General features: G+C 47.8%; 1 protein-coding gene across 1 annotated transcript; it reads right to left on the reverse strand.

Annotated features, from left to right (window-relative positions):
- Positions 1–2074: 2074 nt before the first annotated feature.
- Positions 2075–13238, reverse strand: LOC311374805 (protein diaphanous homolog 2-like). The gene is made up of 4 exons (XM_084490566.1): positions 13048–13238; positions 7841–7959; positions 4771–4835; positions 2075–2767 (listed from the first exon to the last, which is right to left on the reverse strand). The coding sequence occupies exons 1-4, from the start codon at positions 13197–13199 to the stop codon at positions 2624–2626; spliced, it is 480 nt and encodes a 159-aa protein (XP_084346692.1). The 5' UTR covers positions 13200–13238; the 3' UTR covers positions 2075–2623.
- Between the last annotated feature and the right edge of the window lie 1463 nt (positions 13239–14701).

Here is a 14701-nt window from a genome sequence, read left to right on the forward strand (position 1 = left end):
TGTGTGTGTGTGTGCATGACTGTATGTCTGTGCATGCATGACTGTGTGCGTATGTGCATGAATGTGTGTGCTTGTGTGCATTACTGTGTGTTTGTGCATGTGCGCGTGTGTGTGTGTGTGTGCGTGTGTGTGTGTGTGTGTGTGTGTGTGTGCGTGTGTGCGTGTGTGCGCCACATGTGTACATTCCTGTGGATTCAGAGGGTTGGTGCTCCAGCAGATAATGGCTCTGTAGCTCTGTGTCAAAGGTGCATTAGCTTCACAGCGGCGGCGTGCGGGTGGGAGTTCACCTCCAGAGGCTGTGCAGAGACCACCAGACCCACAGGGCTGCTTTGGTTCTTATCAAAGGTGGAAGGGGGGGGAATTAATCATAGGTTCTGTTCACACCCACCAATTACCTTTAATTGTTAGTGGAGCCGGTGAATGTATCCCTGAACGTCATCACTGGCTGGAGGTATACTATGATGATTATGTGAAAATGTTATGTTAAATATTGCATCCAGTCTATATTAAAGGATTTTTAGATCATTGATTAGATCAACAGAATGAGAAAAATATGAAAAAAGAAAAAATAATAATAAAAACATTAACACTGATAATATATCTAGTTAAAATTCTTTAAAAAGCTTATTGCAAATATTTGAGGGAGGCATCCATTTTGTGCACGCCTCTTATTTCAGAATGTACCTTGACTCATTCCAATGAACCACCATCCATGGATGAAATTAGAGACAGACTGAAGTGAGTTTGGAGAGGATTGTTCAGTTCACACACTAGCTCAAAGTTTTGGAGGTTGAGAGAGATATGAGAATCACTCCTATCACAAAAGCAAAAAAATAAGCAGAAGGCTCAGAAGCCTGATTGATAAAAATGCATTGATTTAAACCATATTGACAATATGAAAATACATTGATTTGAACCTTACTGGCAGTATAGAAAAACATTGAAGAACCTTATTGGTGGTATAAAAACGCTACCATTGATGCTGTCTCTTCAAATGAGGTGAGTTCCATGAATATTATTTTAGCCCTATATCTCTTTATTTTTTTTTTTGGTTGAATTCCTTTAGCCGTTGGTATTTGTATTCTGGGGTCAAGGCGCCTTTGACTGATAGTGTGGTGGCGGGGGAACTCAGCTGTAAATGAAGGGGCTATTGTTAACATTAGGGGGCGGGTTTAGTGCCAAAACAAGCCACTAGATCGGACCACTTAAAGCAAACGAGCATCTAATTGGCCCTCAGCTTAATTTAAAGTCCTGCGGTGCGGAAACCTCTCGTCCCAGAGGAGCTGAAGAGCATTGCGGTATCAATGCTTGGCTTTTGTTCTCTCGTCAATTTATCAGAATCAAACCTGCAGCAAAATAAAAACAAGCAACTGCGCCAAGAGCAGCAGTCCTTTGAAAGGGCTTTCTAGGTACGGACCCACGGACGCTGTGTCTCACTGCTAACACACGGCAGGCTGGCTTCAAAGAACAACCTGCTCTGACCCATGGGAGTATGTGTGTGCGTGTGTGTGTGTGTGTGTGCGTGTGTGTGTGTGTGTGTGTGTGTGTGTGTGCGCGTTTGTGTGTGTTATATGTGTGGAGCTTAGGAGGATCTAAGGGAGGGTCTAAGGGAGGAAACAGGAGAAAAAAATATGAACAAGTTGTAGCAGATGTCTCCCACCGCACTGATCCCACAGAGTACAGAGGAGACGGACGGACGTAGGACGGACGTAGGACGGACGTAGGACGGACGTAGGAAGGCCTGGACCTGATGCGACTTAATTGGACGTCATGGGCGCTCGCGCGTCAAGACAACTTGGCGCTCACACAGCGGGGGGGCGAGGAAGTGACTCGGAGACGACGCAACGGGAGGCAAACATGAATCACATGAGATGATTGAGACGGATCCAACCAGTGGGTGAACCAGGACCAAGGAATAACATTTTAAAAACGTTTCTGAGATTGACCGAATGTGAGGTTGGGCATCTGAAAAAAATATGCGACCGAAATCCCAGAAAGGGTTTGAAACAAAAGGAAGGATGAGGTCAATCATCTGAACAATGATGCACAGCCAAAGGGGTCCCGTTTGGCCCATGGCGGTTTCCATCTGCTTCTTTATTAAGAACAGAAGCAAACCGCCCAATGGTCTCCAGGGGGGACGGGAGTGTTTCAAATTAGGTTGAAGAGGAAACAGCCGTCATTTCCAATGCTTATAAAGGGGGTATTTGCCCGGTTCAGAGCTGTTATGTGGCCGCCATGAAGAGAAACCCAATCCATCCGTAAGCCTATAGAATTACATAGGAAGGCTTCAATGGGGCAATTCTCCCCGTTTAAAATGGCACGTCTTAGGAGGGAGATTGACCCTTTATCGAATCAAAAGACCTGGCATGGATGAAAACACACACTTACAGACCGTATCACATCCCCAGCCGGGCTGGAAAAGGGATGCTTTGGACTTTTTGTACACCATTGTTGTTTTTTTCCCTGTCTGGAGCCGCATTTGGAGTCAATACAGGAGATGTATTTCACTCGGAAAGGAAATTGTGTTTCTCAAAAAGCGCAGAAACATTTCTGTGAAGAGTGAGTCTGAGATCTTGAGGCTGCAGGACCCTCAACACACCTCGTTCCTGGGGAGAGAGAAGCCTTACTGGCCCGTGTTGTGGGGGGGGGGGGGGGTAGGTACCTGGGTCTGCAGGGTCTGGATCTGCCCCTCCAGCTCCTTGATGCGCTCCTCCTTCTTCTGGGAGTCGGCCTGGGCCTCCTGCCGCGCTCCAAACTCCTCATCGAACTGCAGACAAACGGAGGAGTGAGTGTCATGAAGAGTGGCCTCCAGCACGGCCGGGAACACTGTGGTGCATGGCCAGGCCTGCCCATGTCTCCTATACACCCACACACACCCACACCCACACCCACACCCACACACACACACACCCACACACACACACACACACACACACACACACACCCACACACACACACACACACACACACCCACACACACACACACACCCACACTCACACCCACACTCACCCCCACACACACACACACACACACAGTTGTCATCCACAGACATTAACTTCTACAAAGACTCCTTTAAACACACACACACACACACACACACAGTCGTCCATCTTAACTGACTTCTTCACACACATGCACACACACCGACACACACACACACACACACACCGACACACACACACACACGCACACAGCAGCCACGGGGTATCTCCTGAGGACGGCCGACAGCAGGGCCCATCACCAACACCACCACACATGACCCCACTCAGCGCGTCTATTCTTAGTCTCCGTGGCTCTGGGCCCCTGTTGTCCTTTGCCTCAGTTCCAGGCCTGGTGTCATGAGTGTTGATGGACATAACCTTTCTGAGGAAGACAAGCCTTGTCAGGACAATGTTCCTGCGTGCACAGCGGTGCCACCGGGGAACATAGCCAGAAATCCAAAGGTGCGTTCACTCCAGAGTGTGTGTGCAGTGTGTATCGAGCGGTTGGGTTCTGCAGCATGCAGATCTTTAAACACACGCAAAATCAGCCACGCCTTAAAACATCTGCAGCATGCAGATCTTTAAACACACGCAAAATCAGCCACGCCTTAAAACATCTGCAGCATGCAGATCTTTAAACACACGCAAAATCAGCCGCCCCTCAAAACATTCGGTCTCTTTGAAGTGTACTGCAAATATATTGGTTGGCAATAGGACCTTTTGTTGCGCCACTTTCTTCCCCGTAGGTCAACAATGGAGGAGGGCGGTTCAACGTTTCTCAAGTGGTCGCACCCGAGTGTCCCAGCCAGAGGATTCATGTGGTGAGTGATCTGTTCCATGTATCAGGGAGTGACCGGATCTGTTCTGGTGTCTTTTTGACTCGTTTGAATATTGAAATAGCTGCTAAATATGTCCATAATAAAAACCCTTCTAAAAGCATTATAATGATGGTGTTAATGGGGGGTTAATGGCGTATTCTCATACTGGACGGCAGCTGTCCCAGTGCTACCGGAAAAGTCTAAGGATGTTCGAATATCTGACTACAAATCAAACGCATGATAATTCGGTCAGCCCTTACTTTGTCATTCTGATGTTGGCTACCCTTACCTCGACTGAAGCTTGGACGTGCGCGCTCGTGGGCACATGCCTGTGTACGCATGTGCGATGAAGAGATCATGTGGGGTTACGTATCTGTGTGTGGTGTGTGGTGTGTGTGATTGTGTGTCTATGTGCGTGTGCGTGCGTGTGCATGTGTGCAGTGCGTGTGTGTGCGGTGCGTGCGTGTGCATGTGTGCGGTGCGTGCGTGTGTGTGCATGTGTGTGCGGTGCGTGTGTGTATATGCCTGTGCACACGCGCATGCGAGGGAGTGACCGCGTGGGGCTCTGCAGCCGTGTGTGAGTGTTTCAGTTTCCGTCGTTTCCTCTACATCCACACGGTTAATTCATCAACAACAAACACTATGCTTCTCTAAAAACACACAGAAACACAAACACACGGTGACGGGGTGTCCTGGGGTGTGAGAGGGCGGGAAAAAAAAAACGAAAGAAGAAACAAATGATCCAGAGAGCCAGACTGCGACCCGGCGCAACGTGCAGAAACAAGTTGACATCAGAATATCAGCATTGATCCTTGTAGAGCTGAAAGGGATCATGTAGCGCCACAGCCACGCATCGACCAGGCCCGCAGAGTCAATAGCCCGTCTGGAGAGAGGAGGTAAATAAAGCCCAGAGAGAGGGGCCCCGCTGCGGGGAGGAGAGGGGCCCGACACGTAGGGATGGATGATTCACCTTTTTGGAGAACTCCGCCGCCTTCTCTTCGCTCTCGTCCACCTTGGCTTTGTCCACACATTGGTCTGCAAGGGAAGAGGGCACAGCTGTGGTGAGCGGGGTGGGCCTCACAGGGTACCTCGCGATTGGATACGCGATGCATGCCCCGCGATACAGATTATATGGCGATACAGCGATTCTGCAATATTCTCTCTATTGTTAAACAATCCTATACATCACGCTATACTGTATGTCTAACGATGAATGGAGAATGACTATGAAAAGGTAAAATGCTGGATTTGGGTCTTTATTCGTGGTCCAAACTGAGTTTCCCCGTTACTCGTCTTTGGTTGGTTAACTTCAGTTCAAGTTTCCTTCATTCATGTGTTGAGTGCCACCTCGAGGAGCAGAGAAATCTGTTCAGAGCGCATTTTTTATTTATTTATTAAAATATTGATGACCTGGGTGATATTTCCTGCCTAACTCTTATAATAAAGAATAAAAATGCAAAAGAAAATCCAAAAAAAAAATTTGAAAAATAGTATATTGATATTTGCCGCCAGTGTAACGATTCTTGTATCGCACGAAGAAGGGCGACAATATATATACATATATATATATATATATATATATCACAGCACGGTGTGTAGGGAGGGACCAACAAAGTGGAAAGGGGTGGAGTATGAGCGCTGTTTGGCTCACATTTGACACTCAACAGCCACATGCAGGTGGGTTATAACCCACTATAACTGGTTAATCAGAGAGGCAGTGTGTAGGGTTTGGAGACCTCCGGTCACGTCTTCATCTCCAGTAGGAGCAGCAGCCATGGCCTGCCCTGCTCCAACATCATGTCATCATCCACGACAGCATCCAGGAGCCAAGTGTCAAGTGATTAAGTCTCCTTGATGGATGTATTAACTGTTTCTAGTTATTAAGTCTGCAAAACGATAGGTCACAGCTTACAAGTGAGATAGCGGTTCTGATTGTTAATTAAAAGCGTGTCCTCTCTAGAGTCGTTTGTCTGTTCTGTGCTGCTGTAGAACCATAGTGGGCCCGTTTAGGAGGACCTGCTCTCTGTGTAGATATTAAGGGCTGCTTTAGGGTAACAGAAACACAATGGTTCTTATTTATATATATGGTTCTTAGGATTATTAATGAGTTAGGAATACATTCTAATAACAATTATATTTATATTTTATATTGTATTTCCGTTTCTGCCATGTCCGTTCCAATAGATGCCACTGAATTCTACACACTGCAACCTTAATGTAGGGAAAGTCTGTTTGAAACAATTATGAAATTGTTTTTAAAACAACATGCACACATGTTGCTATGTATTTATGGCTTCATACTTTCCCTGTTCCACATGAATTAACTGGAGAAGCGAAGCAGCAAGTTGCCCTGTGAGGCCCGATCATACAGAGGGCGCTTTGTACCGCACTCCCTTCTTTTGTTGAAGCCCACACTAAAAGAAAAGCAGCTGGCTGCGTCTCTTGTTTACCGTTACTAGGCAGCCGCTGAAACACTGTCCTTAGCCCAACCGCCATTAAAACATTTGTCATTGAGTTAAATATCTGCATACAGATGTGGACAGGTGGAGGCCGCTAGCGCTAGTTTCTCCTCTGTGTTGTTTTTCACTTTGTTGTTTCCACTCATTTCATCTGATTGGACGATGATAGAAAACATGAACTACGTCGGGTGCTTTTGTGCTTTGAGTTTTTTCAACTCGAGGTCATTCAAGGCGCTCCACGAAACATGGGAGGGAGCATAGAGTGGAAAAACACGAGGCTCTCTGTGACGCAAAAACAGAGGAAAACGCTCAAGTGTCATTGAAAATGATTCCAAACCGCCATCCCACGCTGCTGAGCTCACTGCGTCTGATCAGGGCATAACATGTCAATGGTATTTTACTTCTAATGTGCAGTTGTTTTATGATTGTGGGTTTTTATATCTTGGTTCATGTTGAATGACTGTCCCTTTTATGTAAGGCCTGTCTGTGGCCTAACTAGGTCAGGATGTTAAAAAAGAAAAAGTGCAATTCCTGGTTGAATTGAGTTTAAAGATAAAAAAGTGGTGCAGCATTTCTGTTTGCATTTCACCACTTGAGAAGCATAATTAAGCAGCACAAACATGTAAATACTTTGTCGAAACCATTTTAAATAGGACCGTAACGGGAAATTAATTATCTGTTTGTTTTAACATTTCTACCACACACATCAAATGTTGCACGTCTCCAACGTGACTTTGGGGAACTTAAAACGTGTTCACCAACTCATTAGAGCCTGGCAGAAGTGAGAGCTGCCCGGAGAAATTCTAACAATTCACGTAAAAACAAGCTTAAAAACTTTTAATGAGCCTTTGATATCAAGAATCCAAAAACCTCCAAGTGACACAACACTATAAAAAAAGGTGTCATATTTTAGTTTCCTGTGTCTCGTGTTTTCATACGTGTTGACACGTTTCTTTATCTTGTTGTGTCCCGGGCCCCCTAGGGTCCAGCAGCCAAGGAACAAATGACTGAGGGAAAACACACTGACATTAAATACCCGATGCTTAAAAGGATCAGTTAAGAGCTGATTATTATTATTATTCATGAGTGATCAGAGGACGCTCATCGTGGATGTCACCTCACTCAGGTGTTTGTTGCCAGAATATCAGGGGTGGGAAGGCAGGCTGACAAAGACAGAAGAATATCAGCTTATTTTTAGCTCCAGCCTCCATGTGCCTCCTACTGATCCAATGGCTGGAAGGGGGATTCTGTTCTGTTTACCAGCTCTAAATGATGCTGCAGTGATAACTTTAGCCATTATATAAGGCCGGTGAACATGGCGTAACCTATGGATACTTATCTTGTGCGTCTGTTTATGTACAGATATATCAACATTACTCACTGACATTGAAACCCTACAGAATATTACAGTGTGTGTGTGTGTGCGTGCGTGCGTGTGTGCGTGCGTGCGTGCGTGCGTGCGTGCGTGCGTGCGTGCGTGCGTGCGTGCGTGCGTGCGTGTGCGTGTGCGTGCGTGCGTGCGTGCGTGCGTGCGTGCGTGCGTGTGTGCGTGCGTGCGTGCGTGCGTGCAGAACCCCGTACCTATGAGGTGTGTGAAGTCCACATCCAGCCTCTTGCTGCAGCCAAAGTCCGGGTCCATCCCGCTGCGGTGCAGGACCACCTGGGACACGCACTCCTCCAGGATCTTGTAGTACTGAGGTCTGGGGGGGGGGCGGGGGGGGGGCAAAACAATTAGCCTGAGCCCGATGAGTGACAGACACTCCCCCGGGCTAATTAAGCACAAATGATTCCCATATCAGACCCAGAGGTCACTAAATGCCATATTCAAAGGTTGGCTCAGCCGAGACGAACAGGTACAGCAGCGCCTCTCGCCCTAATGGTGAAACCAGCGGATTAATAGGCTGGGGGACGCGTCTCCCCGCTGACGGGCGCCGGGCCCGGGACACGCCTGGCCTGTGGCCCCCATCCCCCGCCGCTCCCCTCGCTAATTACAGCCATCCTAAACGTTAGCAATGCAAATCCCGCCAATTTAACGTGTGTAACGTGACAGAGAACGAGAAACAAGCGTGGACGGACGCCACGGCGCTTGACGGCGTCCTTGCTGACCCGGAGCCTCCGTTCCGCGAGGCCGGCGTGGGCGACCTTCTCCTGGTTATATTATCAACTTTAATTGCGAGTGACATTTGGAGAACACGGTGTCAAGCTCAGCTCGGGTTTCACGCCGGCGAGCGGTTGTGCCGTGAAGGGGACCTTGACGGGCAAGAAAGTAGTCAGAAAAAGAGATGTCCATTTTGTCTTCTTCACCCTGACTCGCTGCAGGGCCAATGAGATGCCCACGCATCTCCTCACTCTCTGCGCTGCTTCTTCATCTGCTTGTCAGCGGTTACCAAACACAGCCACGGGCCTCTGGTGCAAACTGCCATAGCGTAGGATTAGTTCATAGGCCCATGTTTGACTTGAATAGCGTGATGACATCGACTGTATCGGTGTCTGCGGCAGCTCTCTGCGAGGGGGGGGCGGCCTGCCCCCTGCTCTCTCTTTTCAAATCATTTAAGAAATCTGAATGTTTTATTTAACAGCAGTTTCAAAGAGCTCTATGATATAGCACAGGTGGGGGGGGGGGGGAGGAAATGCATCTTTTAATCCAGTGGGGCTGCTGAACGATGAGCGGAACAACTTGAACTCCACTAAAACCTCGGGGATGTCAACACAAGCTAAACTCACTGGTAGGTGGAAAGGGAAATCACAGGAAGGGGGGGGGGAGATATTAAAATGATGATGAATATATCGCCTATAACGTGTGTTGTTTGGATGAAACACCATGTGTCTAAGCTTCAGCGGGTGGACTCTCCCACTCATATCGGGAGCAGGCAGAATAGAGAGAGTTAGAGCAAGAGAGGGAGGAGATAGAGAGAGAGAGGGCGAGAGAGGGAGGGGATGGAGAGAGAGAGAGAGGGCAAGAGAAGGAGGAGATGGAGAGAGAGAGAGAGAGATGGCAAGAGAGGGAGGAGATGGAGAGAGAGTTGGAGAGAGATGGGGGGAGGAGAGAGAGAGAGAGAGAGAGAGAGAGAGAGAGAGAGAGAGAGAGAGAGAGAGAGAGCATGGCTTAAGCATCGCAGCATCCAGCTTACAACTGTCACCGATGTACACCACATTATTATCGCAATAAGCCGCCCTATTTTCCCTGAATCCTCCGTCCTCCGCCACTGCCAAACAGATCGGCGCCGGGCGGAGATAACTGTGTAGGGAGGGAATGACCCAGAACTGTCAGGGCCCCCTCCACAGTGGGCAGGGCTGGGCTCCACAAGCCAACATATGTCCCCTTCATCGCATCCCCACCTCCTCTAGCTCCCTCCCTCCCTCGCTAGTCTCTACTTTACCCTGGCACCTAGGTCCTCCACCACCAGCACCACCAGCGCTGGGAGTGGGGGCGGTGGTGGTGGTGGGGGCGGTGGTGGTGATGGTGGTGGGGGCGGTGGTGGGGGTGGTAGTGGGGGCGGTGGTAGTGGTGGCAGTATTGGGGGCGGTGGTGGTGGTGGTGGTGGTGTTGGGGGTGGTGGTGGTGGTGCTGGCGGTGGTGGTGGGGATGGTGGTGGTGGTGGTGGCTGCGGTGGTGGTGGTGGGGGTGTTGGTGATGGTGCTGGTGCTGGCGGTGGTGGTGGGGGTATTGATGGTGGTGCTGGTGCTGGTGCTTGCGGTGGTGTTGGTGGTGGTGGTGGTGGGGGTTCAGCCGAGTCCCCGTCACTTGATCCAGCCCTGCCCCATATAACCAGTGTAATCCCCATATCGCCCTGCTCCAAAAGGGGAGATCTGCTCTAAATTTACCACGCTTGATGTGCTCCCATTCGTTAGGGCTCGCACTGAGAGATTAATTACCGAAAAAATATATCAAATAAATAACAAGTTTCAGAACTGCTTAAGAAGGAGGAGGGCGCACTGTGACAATTTATGCCGGCTTCTATTTTTTTTTCAAGAAGTGGCATTAGTCAGAATTTGTAGAAGTAGAATAAAGTAGAACATATTGAGTAATGTCTGGACTGGCCCGTGTGATGAAGTAGCGTTAACACAAGCTCGTAGCGATGTTAACGTGACCGGCTAACGAGAAGCTGCTTCCCGGCCCCGCGTTGCACTCCTGCGTCGCACTCTTCTGCTCACGCTGCGAGAGTGTGAGGACGTGTGATGATAGAGGAGACGTCACCACGGAAAAAATAAGAACACGGATTCATTTAACATTGATTCCACCGTTTTTATACACACCCTGTTTTCTAAGAGAGAGGATTAATGACAAGCCGACTTTTTAAAAAGGCGAACCTCCCGGTGACAACGCTGTAGTACAACCGTCGACACAACCCTTTGAAACGCCGTCTAATCGTCCCGCGGGACATCGCTGGAGGCACGGCTCTCTCCGGGTAACCCTTTGATCAGGGAGTCATCCCGGAGCACCTATGACCGGCTCGCTCGCCCTCCTCTGATTCAACCCGACAGGCTGACGCCGGGGCCGCCTGCGCAGCCCTCTCCTGTCACACCCCTCCCTGGGGCTCAGCGGAGAGGGTCATTAAAAGACTAAAATAACAGCCCCACACCGCCTGCTGTAATCCCACGCCGCTAGCTTCTCTCCTTCCCCGCACGCCGAACCACAGGCGGGGAGGAACAGGTTCAGAGATCAATACGTCATACATCAGCGAGTGGGTCGCGCGTCACCGCGGTGACGGACTAAGGTCCGCGCGACGTGATGCAAAGCAGGCCCGTCCCCGCTGGGGCTATGATGTATGGGTGTGTTCGCACGCGGTGCCTCGTTCACAACGCATCAGTGTTCCCCGTGTACGGGTTTATGGGCCTGCCTTTTCCAACACTCTGGGAAACGGCGGAAGTTAAAAAGCTCATCCATTCTCATGAGGACGTGCATTGACCCGGCGGTCCTCTCTCACTTGTCTTGCTTTATTTCCCTCCCCCGTCCTCGCCGCGCAGCAGCCAGGGACAGTAGTGCTGAGCTGGTCCTGGCCGTTGTGCTGTTGGCTGCTTAATGTGACTTCTATTTTTCACTTTATTGTGCTATATGGTGGGATGAATTATTCATTACCCTAAAAGACCGGCGACTTTTGACGATGACAAATTCATCACGCCACAGTCATCCTCCCCATCCGGCCCTCATCTAACGATCTTTTACTCGACTTTACTATCTTGGCTATTTTTTTTTTGGCAATATCTTATTAATGGGAATAAGCCGGGGCAAAGCAGGGGAATTTATTAATGCTGTGCCATGGAGACACAGAGGGCTAACTCTCCTCAGTGATTGACATGGTCGCATTTCAGCTGGAGGGTGAACAAATATTTGAAATCATGTTTTAATCATTCGAAAATCTGCGCTCCAATTTACCGGTTTCTGTTGCTTTTTTCTGATTTCATAGGAAACGCCACGAAGGGCCACGGGAAGAATTGGGATTGAGCCTAACAGGCATATGCACCTGTTGCACCATATGCACCTCTTCAGCCCGAACGTAAGGCGACCAATCGTTGACACCAACACAATATGGATCCACAAATCAACATATTTACAGGAAATGTAAATTTTTTTAACATGTACTGTATATGTATAGATATATAGATCAATACAGTAGATATATTGATTGATATATATATATAGATATATAGACACACACCAGGATGCTACATGCTATATATATATATATATATATATATATACACAAATATATATATATATATATATAATATATATATATTTGTGTAGATATATATATATATATATATATATATATATATATTTGTGTAGATATATATATATATATATATTTGTGTAGATATATATATATATATATATATATATTTGTGTAGATATATATATATATATATATATATATATATTTTGTGTAGATATATATATATATATATGAATACTGTGTAAAGAAACAGAACAAGGAGCATGGTGTGTTCTTTGGCTGGAGCAGAAACCTGTCAGCTCGTTGCAGGGTGGTTGCTTCATACAAAGTTTAAAAAAAGCAAATAAAAAAGAGATAACATCTTGGACCTGGGCCTTTGGTGGGCAAAACACTTTGGCTCAAGCGTCTGCTCATCATCAAGGTCGGGGTTTCACTCCGAGCCCATTTGAGGAGGAGGACTTAGAGCCAGGCCAGAGGGCGCCAGGCACTGGGTCTCACAGCGCACACACAGGTGTGTGTGTGTGTGTGTGTGTGTGTGTCCGCCTGTCTGTGTCTGGGAACAGACAGGGGTGTGTGTGTGTGTGTGTGTGTGTGTCTGTGGACAGACAGGGGTGTGTGTGTGTGTGTGTGTGTGTGTGTGTGTAGACAGGGGTGTGTGTGTGTGTGTGTGTGTGTGTGTGTGCGTGTGTAGACAGGGGTGTGTGTGTGTGTGTGTGTGTGAGTGTGATTGTGTGCGTGTGTAGACAGGGGGGTGTGTGTGTGTGTGTGTGTGTGTGTGTGTGTGTGTGTGAGTGTGATTGTGTGCGTGTGTAGACAGGGGTGTGTGTGTGTGTGTGTGTGTGTGTGTGTGTGTGTGTGTGTGCGTGTGTAGACAGGGGTGTGTGTGTGTGTGTGTGTGTGAGTGTGATTGTGTGCGTGTGTAGACAGGGGGGTGTGTGTGTGTGTGTGTGTGTGTGTGTGTGTGTGTGTGAGTGTGATTGTGTGCGTGTGTAGACAGGGGTGTGTGTGTGTGTGTGTGTGTGTGTGTGTGTGTGTGTGTGTGTGTGTGTGCGTGCGTGCGTGCGTGCGTGCATGCGTGCGTCTGTCTGTGTGAGGACAGACAGAGCTCACCTGATGTAATAGTCGTTCCTGATGAGCAAGAGGTGCTGGAGGATTGACAGGAAGTACGTCTCTGATCCTGTATCTCTCACCATGTTGGACAGGAGATGGTACACCTCATTCATATCGGTGGGGGCACGGGGGGTTAAGGAGAACAGCAACATAGAGACACTTTAATGTGTGTGTGTTTCCTTCCCTTTGGTTGGTCACATTAAAGACTTTAAACCACTGTGTTAAAGTGACTGATGAGCCTTCATTACAGTTTAATACACACACAGCGCCCGTGCGACTGTGCACTGACGCGTGCGTCTCCAGGAATGCGTCGGGGGCGTGCGCATCGGACGACCTTCAAAGCGAAGCGAACCCAATCAGTCGAGTATTCTGACAGGTGGGCGCGTAAATGAGCCAAGGTAAACAGGAGAGCCTCTTATGTTCAGACGGCGATAATAATAACGCTGAGGAAACACTAGGTTAACCCGTCAGTCTGAGCCCAGTGCCGCCCACCCCCGGTGGACAACACCCCGGTTAATAATAATAACGGGCTGAGGAGGCTCTACCGCCATCACAGCCATCCTAGATCACCGTTTTACAAATCGGCGGTTAAAGACGTGGATTCTGTTGCATTGAAAGACAAGGGAAATAACATTTCTCTCCAGAATATCCTCTTAGCTATTGTGTATTGATTGAGGCTTGAAGTAATATATATTTTTTATATAAATGGCTTAAATTCCTATACCCTAAAATTGATTGGCCCCCCACAATTATTTATTGCAGCTTTTGGCAATTTGTGCCAATATATCTATCCACCATAATGAGTGATAGTTATTCCCCTTGTTGGATAGGCCAGCTACTAGTTTATATAAAACACTTAACTGTCCATAATTAAATATCCAATTCAAAAGCAATGATATACAATGGACAAATTAGCATATAGCCAGCATAACAAATGTATTGCAACAGTACTCAAGTTACTGCAATTCTGTTGATCTCAACTGACATAGTTCCCCCACAATCTTCCTGACATTGTTTTTGTTATACACAGACACAAACACACACAACCACACACCAACACCCACACACACAACCAGACACACACACACACACACACACACACACACACACACACACACACACACACACACACACACACACACACACACACACACACACTCATCCCATTATGCAGGTTATTCAGTTTTAAGAATAAAAAATTGGAGACACTGAAAGCACAAGGTAGAAAATTGGGACTGCGCATTTTTGCGTATTTGTTTACAAAGTTGTAAAGTGTTTTGACATCCAGTGTCAAAACACAGACGCCAGATTGCATCCGAAAGGTGATTCAGCAGTAAGAAGAAAAAAAAAATAAGATGACTAAATAGCTAAGTAAAAAAAACCAGGGGGTCAACACTTTAATGAAGGACAATTCCAGGACTTTTCCACCTGGCCCCTAGTCCCTACTCCATCGTTTTGATAATCAGGACGTATGCGTTGAGTATTGAGAGAGAATGCTTCGGCCGTGCCCACCATGTACGTCCTCCACAAGCGCTTGTGTCTGCCACCAACATGCTCCGATTGTTAGTACGAGTGTCCCGTTATGGGAGGAGCCTTACTGATAGATTACACGCTTTTCTTTACCTTTGGCTCGATCCTGCCTGTTCACTGTGTC

Source organism: Micromesistius poutassou, assembly GCF_964030765.1.
Source record: "Micromesistius poutassou genome assembly, contig: SCAFFOLD_1350, whole genome shotgun sequence".
In the NCBI taxonomy this organism is placed as follows: Eukaryota; Metazoa; Chordata; class Actinopteri; order Gadiformes; family Gadidae; genus Micromesistius; species Micromesistius poutassou.